A 17384-nucleotide genomic window follows, 5' to 3' on the forward strand; every position below is an offset into this window, starting at 1 on the left:
CTTTTATGAGAATCTATTATTTATTTATTTATTGACTATTGTTGGAGCGATCCCGGATCTTCATTGCCAACGACTGCTTCTCTGTAATTTTTGTGGATATGATCATGAAGATCCATCCAGAGCAGTTTCCATCTGTGCACCCATTTAACCCCTAAGTTGGATGAATTACCCTTTGTTGTTTTTTTATATGTGGTGAAAAATGTGTTGCTCTTGTTTCAGGTTTGTTGACATTGCTGAGAAGTAACCATCTTTTCATCAGCATTTCTTTTTATGGCATTACTTATTCTCCTTCCCACAAGTACGAATGTAGATGTGCAAATATGACTTTCCCAGTATTTTGATACTACAAAAAACAATCTTGTTTTCTACTTGACCTCTTATTTAAAGATAGAATTTGAATGCCTTGGCCTCTACAGAGCCGCGTTGATTAGCACAATTATCTCACCCCATCCAGATAGACAGCTCATTTAGAGCTGATGGAAATGCCTAGGAGCTGTATCCTCTCAAATTCCTCCAATTCACTACAAATTCAGTCATCTCTTCCATGATTGTCTTTGTCCCCCTCTCACCTTCTCTCCCTCCATCTGCTCATTCTTGTACTTTTACTACTCTTTCCTTAAGTATATGATGATTTCATTTAAATAGATTTTTTCTCTTCGTCAGATCTCTATCAATGAACATCTAAAGCAGCTGACGGACGCTCAAAGGGACTTTGGCCTTCTGCATGGTGAGTAAAGTATACTCACACACACCTGTACATCAGACTGTTGACAGTTAACGAGATACTCAGGTTGTGTGTGTGTGTGTGTGTATGAACGAGATAAGAAAAAATGTGTTTGACATAATTAGACATCCACCTCCTGGCAACATCACTTAGTGGCACTCAATAAGTGATGTGTTAGCAAAAGATGTGAGACAGTAACACGGCTTGACTGTCAACAGAATAGCTGAATAAGTGAATTGGAATGAGTATATAAAACCTATAAGTCTCCATCTAATCTGCTGCTACTTGAGCCTATGATGGTGTTCCGATCTGTTTATGCAACTTGTTTCAGTTTTAGTTAGTTATTTCGGTAGTTTTCAATATGACCCAGTGTACTTAACCCAATATAACCGAGGCTCTCAACTGTATCACAGTCACATATTGGTTTCAGTCCTTTAAACACTGTATTTCCGTCTCTTAAACACTTATTTGTTATTTCTAACAAAGCTGCAAGCATTAGCGGGCTGTCAGTTACACTGATAAACTGGTATTACTTTTAGGCCAATAATTAGTATCATAAGCAAAGAACATTACAGGTTAATTTAGAAAATGTAGGAAGGCACATATTTTGTTATTAGTTTACCGCACACTTTTGGAACACTACATAGCATTACTGGCAAACACATCAGCTAGCCCTCATCCTACAAGCTTTTTCTTGTGTGAAAATGAAACTATGTTCATCTTCATTATTTTACGGCTTCTATGGGACTCATCATTGTGACCTACTTACCTTTATTATCAGTATCTTATGTTAGCATGCTCATTTAGCTGTCATTAAGTCTTGAGAGTCCCGTCTCGGACTCAAGTCCGGATTTAAGACTGTTTTTCTATGGACTCTGACTTGTCTCGGCCACTGGCCTTGCCAAATATGGCTTTTGGTTTTGACCAAGTCCAGGTGTCTTTTTTTATGGTGATAAGATTATTGGAGGGGAAGTGAAACCCAAAATGGTTGTCTTGAGACTGTCATGCGTAAGACCTTTTTTCTGTCCTGGATTTGGTCCTGGCTTGGACTGGAACATCTTTGGACTCAGTCTTTACTTGGACCTGACTAGTCCTGGTCTTGGACTTGTCTTGGACTCAACAAAGGTGGACTTGACCACAGCCCTGACAAACTTGGACAATACATGAGCAATTAATGTGTGCAAGTGTAACTGTAAAGAAGGAGCTGCTTGTCTCAGTTAGAATGTTATTTGCTGGAATTGCTGGAGTATCTCCATTACTTAACATCTATTTTCAAAGGAGCAGAGATATTATTTCTCCAAGAACAGCATCTTGAATGGACAAGAATGGCACACAAAAAAAGAACATAAAGCAACAGCTATTGCTGTTTCTCTTGTACTTTGTGTTGTTGTGCCAAATATGCTGAGTGTAGAAATCTAGGATAGGGGTAGAGCTAGACTTAGCATTCAAGAGGCAAGTGACACAACGTAATTCTTAGTAACATTTAACATTGTGGATTAATGATATTTAATAGTCTAAGACTATAAGCATGTTTGTTTTTTTTCATTTATGGATGTCCACCTGGAGCCACTCATCAAACTGCTAGCTGCTTTTTCTCATCAATAATCTTTGGTTAATTAAAGCTCATCTGCAGGGTAAATAAAAGACCACAGATAACAAAAGATCACAAGATCACGCATACGCTCATTGCGGTGATTAAGATGTATGAACCACAGGGAGGTTTGTAAGAAAAGAAAAGCAAGAAACTAAAAGTGAAATTAACACTTCAGATATTAATAATAGGGTAAAATAGTAATGCTATTATTCAGTCATGGTGAAAAACATGGCAACAAATGTAAAAACACCAAGGGACAAAACATTGAATTATCCCTTTAGGTAAAAAGTTTTTGGGGAAGACACATTATTCACAGCGTCACATTTGTTCATATATCAATTTTCCGTCTAGCTTGATAATGGAGAGGAAGCGATAGTAATGGGTTTATAAGAAAAACAGCAGTGAGGATGATGTGAGAACAGTTGTCCCACGACATTGCTTTTAATTGCAGCAAACTTTACCCTCGGGGCGCAATAGCGCTTGTACGGGTAGTTTCAGCCAAGCAATCCGATTGGTCAGAGATGCATTCCAACTGTGTTGACAATTCCCAGAAAGCACAGTCTGCTTTAATGGTTGGTGTGCCATCACTTGTGGGCATAATAAGTAGGATAATTAGCAATATTTCTTTTTTTCCTGCTGTTTTTCATTATTGTGCATATTGGTTTTAAGAAAACTTTTCATTACACGTGATGTTTTGGTAACTGCTGCATACATATTTCCTGGATGGGATTAGACCTAAAGGATGTTTATCCTGCAGTAACGTGTGTGTGTGTGTGTGTGTGTGTGTGTGTGTGTGTGTGTGTGTGTGAGAGTGTGTGTGTGTGTGTGTGTGTGTGTGTGTGTGTGTGTGTGTGTGTGTGTGTGTGTGTGTGTGTGTGTGTGTGTGTGTGTGTGTGTGTGTGTGTGTGTGTGTGATAGCCTGCAGGCCGTTTGAATGATCGTTGTTAATAATTGACCCTTGTTTCTCTGTCTCAGCAGGATCTGTAGAGAGTCCCTTTGAGCAGGGCATCTCCCCAAACAATGTACCCTACTACATAAAGTAAGTACTGAACTCAGAGCAGTGGCCAGCATTTCTTTTCACAGCCTTTAATGTAACAGGTCAGACCTAATTTGTTAGTACTAGTTCAAGTGATGTTGACAGATGCTTGACACTGGCTAATGGTCTGGTTAAATGTTGTGGAAGGAGCACACACTTCTAAATTGAGTACTAACCTTTTAACAAACTAAGTAGGGTGTGCTGTGCATGCACTAACATTAAAGTAAGTAGCTGGCCAGCCAAAGTATTTTAAATAGTTTGAAAAATGTGTTGGTATGAAATCATCACCAAACACTCACAACTATCTTGCCTCGATCTGGGTGGTGTCAGAGACTGCTGTTCTGACTTGATTGGCTGTATGAAAAGTGGCAGAGTGGAACTGATTCAGTCTCACAGGCCATGGAAGCAGTTCCCCACCATAGTCACTGCGTCGGCAGAGAGCTTGTTGGTTGGTTTATCGGCAATGCCGATTGTGACATAGTCCACAGGATCTCCTGGAATGAGATCTCTGTTTACTCCTAGTGGTTACAATAGAAATAGTAATGCAATATGACATCTTTTCAATATATTCTTTAGCAAAAACCATTTAACTGTCGCAACTAGATTCAGGCTTAGACCCAAAGGCAGAAAGGCGAAGAGGGAGCAGCAGTTTGTATGAATATTTTAATGAAACCCAAAGTAAATTTACAATCCATGTAAATTGAGGAATAATCCAAACACAGGAAAAGCCCGGAAGCACAGAGATATCCAGGAACACAGAAATACAGCTAGTACAGGCAGAGATCTCTCAACAAAGGACTGACAACGAGTGACGACGAATCCAACAGACACAGAAATCAAACAGACTAAATACACAGTGGCGATGAGGGTAGTAATGAGGGACAAGGGAAAAGAGGGCTGTGGAACAGGACAACATGAGGGTTATTTGAGAGTCATTGATGTCATGGATTTGTTTTTATTGCAATTTGTTGACATCTGTTGACACAATGCTGTATTTTAATGTTTATTCCGATAAAGGTTGAATTAGTCAACATGGTTGAAATGTCATATTGACATTGCAGAGATTGATGCCTTTGATAAAAAACAACAGATAGCTAGCTGTCTCAATTTACCAAGCCAAGACCTGAGGAGAAGTTAACCTTAGTCCTCATAATTTCACCGCAGTTTAAAATTCCAACACAAAGAAAGTAGAAGGAAACCAACATCAGCAAAAGGAATTTCCTGCAGCACTGGAGCAATGCTGGATGTGGAACATTGAGGATATAGAGGGCAGGGCAGACAATCACATAGCGGGATAACACAAGGCAGGAAGTTAAACAAGACATGTCTCGTCAGGAGAAACAGAGACTACAAAATAAAACAGGAACTGAAGCATATAAAATATACATATACAAGGAAGAAACCACATAGAGAACGCAGAAAACCATGGGTAAATCATAACCAGGAGCAAAGAAGGGAAACATTAACACAGGGAATGAATGACAACACAAAACAGGTTATTAAATGCCATGACAGTGGGAACAATTCAAGGACTCATAACACAAAGACAGGCTGACAAGGGTGATCCAAGCAAGGAAGGACTAGAGACACATGAGACATGAAACACTAGAACAAAGAACTCAAAAACTTCCACAAGGTCAAATGCAAATAAACTTAAAGTCCAAAGACTAACTGGCCTCGAAAAAGACTGTGACATGAGCTTGACCTTTCAGTGGGTAAAGGGTGGAATCTTCTTCTTTTTATACAAAACAGCAAATGCTTTACTTTTCAAACTCACTAAGTCTACTCCTTCTCCTAATGTTTATGGATAAACCAAACTCATTTCAATGTCAATCTGTGGCTGACCTTAATACATCCATTGCTGAATACATTTAGTGTTGTTCTTAACAAATATAATTCAGCAGACTCAAAAAAATGGCTTCCAATCTATTTCTTCATTTAACGTTCTGTGACTTAAAGTGTGAGTACCTCACTCTTAGGGATCAACTTCTTAATTCCTAAATATTTCCGGAAAGATGGTCTGGATGATTAACTTCCAAGGCCTATTACATAAAGTAGTCTATATCCACAATGTTCCATTGCCGTCTGAAATTCTGCCAAATTTCTGGTTTCTGCAGGGTGAATCCAGACAGCTAGCTAGACTTTCTGTCCAATCAGAGTTTCTGTTGCACAACTAAAACACGTTCCACCAAAACATTTTCCTTCCTGAGGCTATTTTGCAGCGGCTCTGTGGCTTTTCCTGGTGCTTAGCGATGACGATTGTGATTGGTTAAAAGAAATGCCAATTATTTCCCCCCATCCCAGTATGTTGTGTGGACTAGACAGACCGTCCTCCGCAGCGCTGTGGAAGAAGGTCTGACAAAGTGAGACTTTATCTAAAGTACATAATAATTATTCAGCTTTTTTTGTACTTAACAAGCCTTGAAACAACATAAAAAATACATTCACTTTAAATAACTGTGTAAACAGAGTAGTCTTCTCCACAAACCTGTGTCGCAGAGTGAGAAGGCAGAATTGCAAATCACCCTTTCAACTCTGAGGGTAGCGGACGCCAACAGACTCAACAAACTGATCCGCAAGGCCAGTGATGTTGTGGGGGTGGATTTGGACTCTCCGTGGTGTCAGAGAGAAGGACGCTGTCCAAACTAAATGACATCTTGGACAATGTCTTGCACCCACTCCATGGCTTGCTGCTCATTCACAGGTGCACTTTCAGTGACAGACTCATTCTCCCAAAATGCACCACAGAGCGCCACGGGGAGTCATTCCTGCCTGTGGCCATCACACTTTATAACTCCTCCCTCTAAGTGTCTGACACACACACACTTAGAGGTTAAAACTGGACAACATTATCTGTTTTATGCAATAACACATGCCTGAAATGTGTGCAATACTCAACTGCTACTATCATTGTTATTATTATTATAATTATTATTATTATTACTTTTCACCATTGCAACTCCTTAATTATGTTAATTATGTAAATAATGTATCATAATATTGCTTTAACTATGTAAATACCGTACATATCCATACTCATATTTCTTTATTTATATTTCTACTCTGACATTTATACTATTTGTGCAACTGCAACACAGAGTTTCCATTCGGGGATCAATAAAGTATTTCTGATTCTGATTCTGATTTGTAAACTCTCAAAGTTATCCTTCCTGTCCAGATCCAATGCTACCACATCTTTCAATTACTATTAGTATTAGTCTTTTTGGTGCCTTGTCCCTGATTTGTCTTGTAAACATGGCTTACTGTAAAGACTGCTAAAAGTGAATGTTACGCTGGAGGTGTAATGTTACGAATGGCCGTTGTTCTGACTCGGTTGCCTGGTATGTTTCTCGACGATTCGATAAACTGCCGTTAGCGTCCTTAGCACCAGAGTTAAGTGCTGACGGGCTGGTTGCTAGCTGGCTGGGGGCTGACTGTGGATGTGTCCCCTCGGCTGTAACGATAGTGGATGGTTGCCAGCTGGCTGGGGGCTGTCTGTGAATGTGTCCCCGGACCCAGGCTGTAATGATAGTGGATGGTTGCTAGCTGGCTGGGGGCTGACTGTGAATGTGTCCCCGGACCGAGGCTGTAATGATATTGGATGGTTGCTAGCTGGCTGGGGGCTGACTGTGGATGTGTCCCCGGGGCTGTAATGATAGTGGATGGTTGCTAGCTGGCTGGGGGCTGACTGTGGATGTGTACCCGGGCCGGGGCTGTAATGATAGTGGATGGTTGCTAGCTGGCTGGGGGCTGACTGTGAATGTGTCCCCGGGGCTGTAATGATAGTGGATGGTTGATAGCTGGCTTGGGGCTGACTGAGGATGTGTCGCCGGACCGGGGCTGTTGTCAGCTCTTATCCCGACTGAAGCCTTGCAGCGCCGGGAGTCTGAAGCAGAAGACAGGGGTGTGCTAGCTAACTAAATTACCGTTTGATTAGTTGTCTATCTGTACAGTTAACGTTACTGATGAATTTGTGGTAGCCCAGAGTTGTGAACCGTGGTCCGAACAATCATACTAAAAATAACGACTTATGTCTCATTTGAATTTTAAGGTACAAAAGAATCTTTGGTGTTGGATCGATCAACATTGAAATTAATCAATATCAATTCATATGGTCTCTTTTGTGTTACTGTGTTGCAAAGTGGGATGTAATCAATGACAAAACAATGCCATGTGGCAGAAAAAGATTGTATTAGGTTTACTGAGTATAGTATCAGTAACAAACTAGTTTCCCTTTTAACCCTTAAGACAAATTTAAGGGTGACTTACTCTCCTGTAGGCTATTTAGTTTTCTAATCTATTCCAGCAGTCAGGATCAGGTGTCATGGATCATTTTATTTAGGAGAATGTTAGTTTTCATTCTGGCTCAATTAAATCCTAATTGATTGTCCAATCTAATATCTGCTTCATCTGATAATGGATGAATTTACCATCTTTTTTTTTTTTATGCCTATACAAATGTTTTTGTTTTTTTTTACCGGAAACTCAGACATACCTTTAAAGTTTGTTCTTTTTATTTAGAAAGATGAAATTAGGTGTTTTAGACTTCCAAATGAAGTTTTTCAACATTCAAGCTTTCCTAAGCAACTAATTTATCAATACATTATTCTAGGCATTTTCAGGTGAAAAATTTGAAGAACAGGTGTATTCTTATGTTTGTTATGGACTAATAGAGAGTAAATAAAGGTTATTATTTAACAATAACAAGAAAATTGAAGCAAAAGTGACTTTTTGTCAGAGAAATACATTGAAGAACTCAACATGAAAAAGGACATGAAAACCGTTTCCATAAACTATATACAAAATTAGATAAAAAAATATACTGAGTGCAAATTAATAAAGTGCAGATGATTTTCACCAATATTTACAAAGTAAGGTAGAAATATACTGAGTGCAAATGAACTTTACAAACTATGAAAAATAAATTAGAGAAATTAAAAATTAAGTGAAAGTTACCAAAATGATCTTCAAAAGAATTTACATTATTTTACAATCACGAATTGATTCAGCTGGTCAGGTGAGTCCTGATGTTTTATTTGCCAACTGGTGAACCTGTTCGGCTATGCCATTGACCGAAGCGGTTTCTGTGGGCTGACACAGGGCCACATCACACAGCACACACTTCCAAATGGAGCGATTCTTGCAGAGCACACAGTACCGCTGCCCCTTTGTTGCAGTGTCTGCTGACCTTCGTCTCTCAAATGAGGAGCTTCCCTCCTCCGCCTCATCCACGAGGCCAGTGATCCTGGCCAGCACTGTGCCCCCCTGAGACAGCTCTTCCATGAACTGGCTGTGAGACATGGGCACTGACTCTGATGTCACACACATCTGTTAGCAGTAAAGCACTGTCCTGTACCACCTGTTTGACCTTTTGTGCCTGGGTGTACTCATCCTCGCTGCACCGGTTATCTACATCAGAAACTGATAAATCCACTACAACATCGCCTAGAGACTTGCTAGAACATAATAAATCCAAAGCATCCTCTATGCTGTACAGTCATCTGACATCAACGTTTGGCTTTTGTGTTGTTGTGTTGTGCAAATCGGTTTTGTCTTTAGTACAAACATGTGTATCTTCTGTGTGTGTTTTATTATAATGAAAGCAAATATGCTAGTACATTTTCTGTCTCGTATTTCCCTTTGTGTACATTCAAATTTACAAAAGAGATGTTGATTGGTGGAGTGCAAGACATCATGGACATTTAAATTTTGAACAAATCAGCACACGGAAGGCGGGTGTAAGCATCCACAACCATTGGTAATTGGCTTAGAGGAAGAAACTATGAGTTTCCGTGACAAATCAATGCTGCAGAAAGAAACTTCGTAACCCCGATCACTACAGAGCCTCTGAATGAACAAATGAGAACAATGATATACCACTGAAAAGAGAATCTTTGCATTCCAACATTTTTTAAATGCATTGAAAGGATTAGCACTTATGTTCCCAGCTTGTTATTGTGAAACAACAGTCCTGTGAGTAGTATCTACTTCATCAAGTTTTTAGCACCATGTCTTTTGAACTTAAAGGGATACTTCACCGATTAGCATTAAGCTTTGTATCAGTAGAAACTAGGTAGTATTTTCAAATGACCGTGCTTCCCTCCCTCATGTCCCCCTGAGACGAGATACCTCTGCAGGGCTGCCAACTCTCACGCATTGGCCGTGAGACACACGCATTTGACTGGTTTCACACGCTCACACGCCAAACCCCCGATTTCTCAGGCTGAAGTGTCAACCCGGTCAGTCAAATTTCTGAAAGATGAGTTTATCTATAGATCTATCTGTTGAGCCACTCGTGATTGACTAGTTGTGCTTTCAGAGACTGTGAGGGGGTTCAAGAGCGCTCCCTGTCTCTGGAATTTTGGAATTCTTGCAAAATAACTAAAATGTTACGATCCATCCCAGGTGCATTTCCCCGGCTTCAGGCATGAACTCTGAGTATCACAGACCCAGAGACCTCCAATGAAGAGCATCGTACAGCCTCCTCTAAACTTTGTGCCTCTGTGTCTGTCAGAGGGTCTGAATGGGATTCACCATATCAGCGGAGCAATAACATGCACAGCAGACTATATTACAACTCTCCAAATCTCGAACAACAGAGATGGGAGGAGTTGTATTTTGAATGTGCACAAAGTTGTAAACATGAGCAGAAATCTGATGAAACACATCTGAGCTATACTATACTACTTTTACGATACTGCAACGTTGGGCCACTATTGTGCTTCTCTAACCTCCGTGCATTTCTGTGCATCTCTAAATTTAACTGTAAATAATTCATTCAATGTTTCATAAAATGAACAAATAGTCTTTATTTTCCCAAGAAAGTGAATACAGTAAGTGGGGCACAGAAGATGAGGGCCAAACATTACTGAGCCTTGGCACAAAGGTAAAGGATTAGAATTTATGTAAATCAGTGGTTCTCATTGTTTAGAATTTTAGTGGTCTTAGTTTATCCCTCAACATTAATGTTACTTTGGGTCCCCAGTCCTTACACCAGAGACCAAATGCTACTGTCTCTTCATGTGGCTCATAATGTTTGGCACATTGTCTGGGTCAGTCCTTATATCATAAGAATTTATTACAATGTGTAATCAAGTGATGACTGATAAACATTAATGTAAATGCTAAATGCCCTTATACCTGTTGATGCTACAACAATGCAAAGGCTCAACTCTTTTGCACATAATTTTGCACACATCATGTAAGACTTGATTTCTCAATTTGTTTGCACAAAACTCTCCAGAAAGTGTAATTTAATGGTTTATTTTTCAAAAGAAATTCCTGGGGGTCGTACACCCAGACCCCCCTAGGGAGAGCCCCTCATCCCCCCACACATAACAAATCCCAATTTAAACCGTGAAGGATAATAATGCTGAAAGAACCAAAGAAATTGCTTTGTGCTTGGCAAAATATGGGTTGGCCCCACCAAATCTCACTCCAAGGTTTTTGGAAAAGTTGGCAGCTCTGCCTGTGCATTGTCTGTCTGGAAAAAAACCTCTAATGATAAATACATTAAAAAAAAAACATAATTTGCGAGCCAAAATCCGAGCCTGAAGCGAGCCAAAGCGAGCCTAATGTCAGCCATTTTATAGCTATGCTAACAGGCTCTCTCTTATCAGCATCAAAGTTTTACAATTATGTGCACTGCACATGTGTACCAATAGGATACATTGGTACAGATAGGAGTATATCAATGTGCAGGAAACTTTATTACAGACATCGATGGCGTTGTGCGCTAAGCAGAAACGTCAAACGAGGGCAGGAGTTCCAGCTAGGTGAAAAGCTAATGCGAGACGGCCACCCATCAGTGGCCCAACTGGCAAAAAAGGTTTCTAAGCTTCTGTTTTTTATTCGGTGATATGCATCCACTGAAAATGCGCTGTAGTGTTTGTCACGCTGACTCTATCTGCAAAATTCTGAATAGAAAGAATCAAAACCGACCTTGTTTACAGTTAGAGGTGTCCTGGCAGCAGTTTTACAGATGGTGGCCTATGGGGAAATATGTCTCAGATGGATTTTTTGTTGCAATACCGCCAGTGACCACTGGACTAGCCTATCCTCGACAAAATTGTACCGGATGCATGTCTTTCCACCAATGTCTGTGTCCTTCTGCTTTCTCTGTGTTTTAAGTTTATGAGGACAATGGGTAACTGCTCCTCAGATCTCGGCATGGTAGATTAAGATGGCTAGGTAGACTATCTGCCAAACAGAGTTTTTTCTCGCACAACTAACTTTTGAACTTACACATGTTCCACCAAAACAAGTTTCTTACCAAGGCTATTTTGCAGCAGCTCCGTGCGGAGCTTAGCACTTGACACGCATGTTTTTCTCCCATCCTGGAATGCTTTGTGGACTAGCCAGACCCTTCTCCGCAGCGTTTGGATGTGGTCTGGCAAAGTGAGACTACCACTGGACAAAATTAGCTGTTTGTGTGGGCCTGTGTAGATTGCATGGGCTTGGTAATGAGCAACTAGCAGTTTGGTGTGTTTGAGTTAACATTTGATGTCTGAGGGAGAGAGATTCCATGTTGGACGTGAAATTAACTACAAGTGAGAGAAATGCACTCAACTGATGAAAAGAGAGAGAAGGAAGGAGGATAAGAGAAGTGACAGATTCTCCTTTCCACATACAGTGAGAAAGATGGACCTGACCAGATGACCAAGACCCTGTGAGTGCCAGCTGACAACACACACTCACACACACAACACACAGACACACTCACAGCTCCTTCACTGTACAAAACATATGGATTTGTATCGCACGCGTGCATATTAACACAAACACATGTAAACACCCAAACATTGCACTCATATGTGATTGTTGAACATGTGAATAACAGCCTTGACTGTTCTTCTTCAATTACTCAAGTACTGTATTCAAGTAAAATTTTAAGGTACTTGTACTGAACTTGAGTATTTTCTTATTATGCTGTTTCAAAATTTGACTCCACTACATTTAAAACGGTGATATTGTATATTTTACTCCACTACATTTAATAATCCAATGAAATGTGACAGTGGCCATTCAGCCTCCATATTAAGTATTTTCACATTATATATTTTAAAGGTTCTGTACTCGACATCCGGAACATTAATATAGCAGCAAAGAAATATTTGCTATGTGAAGACTTAGTGGTTAACGACATCGTGAGAAGAGAATGAAGTCACACTCCCTCTGTGTGTGTTGGAATCACAGCTTCTCTGTTCTTGGTTTTAAATTACTGCAGCTTTGCACAAAGGGGATGGACAGGCCATATATTGGGGATTTGTTTGTCCGATTATTATGAATTATTTCTAGGCTTGAGTACTTGTGATATCTACAGGTAACCCATAATTGAATTAATAATACACAGTAGGGAAGGGAAGGACATTTCTCTGTTCTCAGCGTAGATGCAGGGCATATCACTGCAGTGTTTTATCATTACACCTTATGGTTACATTATCGCCTGAATTAGGGCTGCACAATTAATAGAATTTGAATCGCGATCACGATTTTGACTTCCCACGATCAAATTTGCGTTATTGAGCGATCATTTTTTTGAAGCGTCATTTCATAGAACGCTCCAAGTTTTTTGCAAAACCAATCTCCCGCTCCGTAAAGGCGTCTGCTCATGAGCCAGTCAGAGTAGTTCCTGCACCGTGCAGCTTAGTTTCTAGATGTAGACAGTCCCAGAGGACAGAGTAACGGGAGGAAAACTCAACTGATAGCAGTCGGTTATACGTCGGTCTCAAGGTTTACCATTTTACCAGTAAACGCAACATTTTGTCCCGTCTGCTGTTTTTCAGACAACAGCAGTTAGCAGTGCTAGTCGGTGCTAGTAGCGTCCGTTAGCTGTTAGCTCCTCTAGGACGCACCGGTGCTAATGTCCTCATATCCGCTGCAATGCTGTTTATATGGATATGGTTTCATTTTACATTACATGAACCATTTCGTCTGTAAAACCGTGCCTGTGTTGAATCTCTCCTCTGGCCTCTCCTCTTACTCCGCGCCCGTCCACACTTCTGACATTTGTCCACAGTTTTATAGTAGACAGTATATTGTTAAGTATGAGGGGCAAACCTGGATTTGTACCAGTGTTTCCGCTGGTAACTCTGCTATCGCGGCCGCCACGGCGAAGAACACAGAAGAAGTTATTGAATGCAGATAACTTCTGTTGGTAAAGTAACAGCGTGTGAGACGGAGCCTGCTGGACCTGGGCCAGAGATGTGACCCATTGCGAGAATATCATAGTCCATAAAAATGCAGCGCAGGGAAGATACAGACATTTCCTTCACACGACGTGTGTTTCCGCCGTTTGACTTGTGCTGGACCCGTTCATAATGAGTCTCTCTGTGAGTAGCATCCATCACACTCCCTCTCGCAGTTATAAATAGCCTATGTGACAATAAAATTTGTTTTGGTTAAAATCAACAAATAATCGTGACAATAATCGCAATCAAAATTTTGATCAAAATAATCGTGGTTATCATTTTGGCCATGATCGTACAGCCCTAGCCTGAATGCACAGTTTTGTAGCCTAACATTGTTAAAACAGAGCAGCTTATATTGGTAGAGAAAGGTACAAGTTAGCGGACTGCAAAGTCTCTCTCTCTCTCTCTCTCTCTCTCTACTCTGCCGGTAGCTTGCTGTGCTTCGGAGCCTTTGCTATGCCCTGCCCTCAGCAAACCTATTTTAAACAGTCTGTTGGGCAAACATAATTTGTTTAATCTTTATTGACAATATAGTTTTCTGAACTGTGAAATAGATCAAAGGTGAGAAGAGAAAGCAGCGCCAACGTAAATGACAGCAAAACGCAGTATACACTTTAACGTTGAGTTGAAATTGAAACACTGCTGCAACATGAAAGATTTATGCTACTCTCGTAACAGGGGGTTCCGGTTAACCGCCATAGTGTGGCGATATGTTGCCTCTTCACCACAGTAAAAAAAATCCATTCTGTCACAGCCGCTTATGCGTGTTATGTTCAATTACGTATTCAATGGCGCATCCCTCAGGTAGCTCTTAATATTTCTTCCACTACTGCCATTCCGTCACAGGTTGGTCACTGATGTTGGGCAACAAGCCTGGCTTGCTGTCAGGTGTTGGATGGGGTTAGGGTCAGGCCTCTGTGCAGGCCAGTCAAGTTCTTCCACATTGAACTGGGGAAATCAGGAGCCATCCCAAAACGTGGGAGCATACCCCAATCCCAATCTCAACCCTAAAGCCTTAAGCCCTGAACCCTCATTGACTTCAATGTTTGAGAGACTGCAAGGGCTCAAAGGGGTATTAATAGAAATAGAACAGTACTTTGTAGCAACATATCACGTTACCTTGACCATGCCAAAACATGTTATGTACACTTGTGGGTTTGGGACTTTTTATTGTACTTTTTTACTTACTTTTTTACTTTTTATTTTACTTTTTTACCTTCTTCATGGCCAAGGAAGATTTAAACATCTCTTTACACAGTGGAGTGATTGTTTTGCTATTTTTTCTTTTTTCAACACAAATATACATGAGAACATACATCCATACACAAAAACATGCAAACTACTGGCCAATACTACAATAAATGCATTGTATCTTCCACCTCCTTAGCACAAAATCTAATAAAATCCCAATCAGCTGTCAGCCATATTTTTTATATTTTCCTGGTGGCAAAATCTTGTAAAACAATTTAATGAGGAAAGCCCATAAATAAGTAGAATATGATGACTGGTAAATAAGGCTAAACATTTTCTGCCAAGAAAGCTGGAAATCAAAAATATTTTCCCAATATGTTTGAAAATGAAATAGCTGAGAACTTATCTTTTTAAAGGATACAAAAAGAGATAAATATTTCATATTTTGAAAACCATTTATAATTTCTAATACGGGGCGACAAATTTCTAAATGATCTTGTGTGTGTGAATCATAGTCCTCCTTAATACTGGGCTTGCAGATAATAACTGTATATAAAAATACCTTTTACATACATCGTTTTACTTTGACAATAATTAATTATATGGATTATTATAAGTAAATGTCTTTCATAATGCAAGATAAAATAATGTGATAAGCTAAAAATAAAGGCCAGCATTAAGGTTTATTATCAATACAAACATTTTTATTTAGCCATAATAGCTATTATCTGGCCTCTGAGGAATTTCTTGGTGGAAGTTTTTGAAATTGACACCATCAATTTACAGAATTAATACAAAAGGGGAGAAATTTTGATAAGCACATCCAAGACTGGCATAAGTGCAGAAAAGGATAACGTTTTCCCACAGAAGAATCACTGAAAGACATAAATAACATTAATGAAAACCAGTACGGATTATGTAATCTTTGTATCCATAAAGCGTTAAACTATGATAAGTGCTGAGAGATTTATAAAACCTAGACCACCATTTCCACACGTATTGGACAGGTAACTACGCTTAATGTTTTCAGGTTTATCATTCCACATAAATACACAAAAGATTTTCTTCTCATATGCTTTAAAAAAAAAGGCAGCGTCAGGAGCAGGAGAAGACAAAAGGCATTATGTAAACTGTGACATTATCAGGGAATTAATAATTGTAACCTTACCATTAATTGACAAGTACTTAGCTCTCCATGCCTGCATAAATGTGTCTACTTTACTATGTTTCATATTGAAAATTATCAGCTGGTATATGAATTACTGAAAGACTTATGACCTAATGACTGATTAATTCAATTCAATTCAATTTTATTTATAGTATCAATTTATAACAAGAGTTATTTTGAGACACTTTACAGATAGAGGAGGTCTAGACCACACTCCAGAATTTACAAGGACCCAACAGTTCTAGTAGTTTCTTCCAGAGCAAGCAACAGTGCGACAGTGGCGAGGAAAAACTTCCTTTTAGGCAGAAACCTTGGACAGACCCAGGCTCTTGGTAGGTGGTGTCTGGCGGGCCGGTTGGGGTTAGAATGAAGAGTGGCCATAACAGTCACAAAAAAAATAGTAGTTTGTAGTAGTTTTTTGTAGTAGTTCATGGCATAGCAGGGCACTGTGCGGCATTACAAGGCACAGCAGGACGTGGCAGGGCACAGCAGAGCGTAAATGGCCTACTGACTATTTAATCGGGACACAACAAGGTATCTTGTAAGTTAACCTTTAGTGATCCAATTCTAAGAATACATTATAATTGAGCTTCAGGCCTGAGATGGAGGCAACAACATCTAACTTTACAATGAGCATTTCTAAAGAGTGGCCATCTGCTTTTACAGACTGTGAGTGTTCCGCGCGATGAAGGAGGACCCAAAAGCAGAGTAGGAGAGCATACAAAAAGGCTTTATTAAACACAGAAACAAAGTTCAACGAAACACAGGATCAAAACTGAGTCCCAAAAAGCAAAAACTGACAAAAGTCTGGGGGCGACGAGAAAGGCAAAAACAGCAAAACAAGGCAAGGGAACACTAACAACTGTGACGGGACGACAAACAGCACGGCACTAGAACGATCTGACAAAACACAAAGGGAACACAGAGGTTAAATACAAGAGGTAGTAACAAGGTACAGGTGATACGTCAGGTGAATCACATTAGGGCGGGGCAGGACAATCAGACAGACAAAAAGTAAAACTAGGCAAGACTAGACAAAACAGGAAACCATACTATCAAAAACACAAGACAGAGACTACCACAGAATACTGGGGAGGACACTAAGACACAAACACAAGCAAATTGATTACTCTTTTTACATTAGCTTCGCCCTGTATTAACTTCAGCAAGTTTAATCTTAACCATGATAAGGTGCTGGTCAGAATGACATTTTTCAATTATTGATATTTGACTAACTTTACTAAAGAGAATGAGATCAAGAAAATGTAATTTCTTTGCCATGTCTATCTTATTCTCCAAATGTCAATAAGTCCATAGCAGACATTAGAGATGTATTGGCATTGCTTTTTTTATCTTGATAATCCCTTCTGTCTCCTGCTCTGTATTCATCTGGGGCCAGCATCGTATTACAGTTTTTTCTGATTGCTTAAGCACATTTTTTGTAACTATTGGCTATTTTTGCAAAACTCTACACACAAATA

The 17384-nt window shown here is 39.8% G+C and overlaps 1 protein-coding gene across 11 annotated transcripts in view; it reads left to right on the forward strand.

Annotated features, from left to right (window-relative positions):
* LOC117939147 (dystrophin-like) overlaps positions 1-17384 on the forward strand; it is a 359537-nt gene that overhangs the window by 281650 nt on the left and 60503 nt on the right. For 5 of the 11 annotated variants that reach the window (XM_034864183.1, XM_034864185.1, XM_034864193.1 and 2 more), the window contains 3 exons: positions 664-727; positions 3294-3357; positions 11987-12022. In XM_034864183.1, coding sequence (XP_034720074.1) covers positions 664-727; positions 3294-3357; positions 11987-12022 — 164 coding nt within the window. The remainder of the gene's footprint in view (positions 1-663; positions 728-3293; positions 3358-11986; positions 12023-17384) is intronic. The other 6 variants (XM_034864186.1, XM_034864190.1, XM_034864192.1 and 3 more) reach the window with 2 other exon arrangements.

Source organism: Etheostoma cragini, chromosome 24 (assembly GCF_013103735.1).
Source record: "Etheostoma cragini isolate CJK2018 chromosome 24, CSU_Ecrag_1.0, whole genome shotgun sequence".
Classification (NCBI taxonomy): Eukaryota; Metazoa; Chordata; class Actinopteri; order Perciformes; family Percidae; genus Etheostoma; species Etheostoma cragini.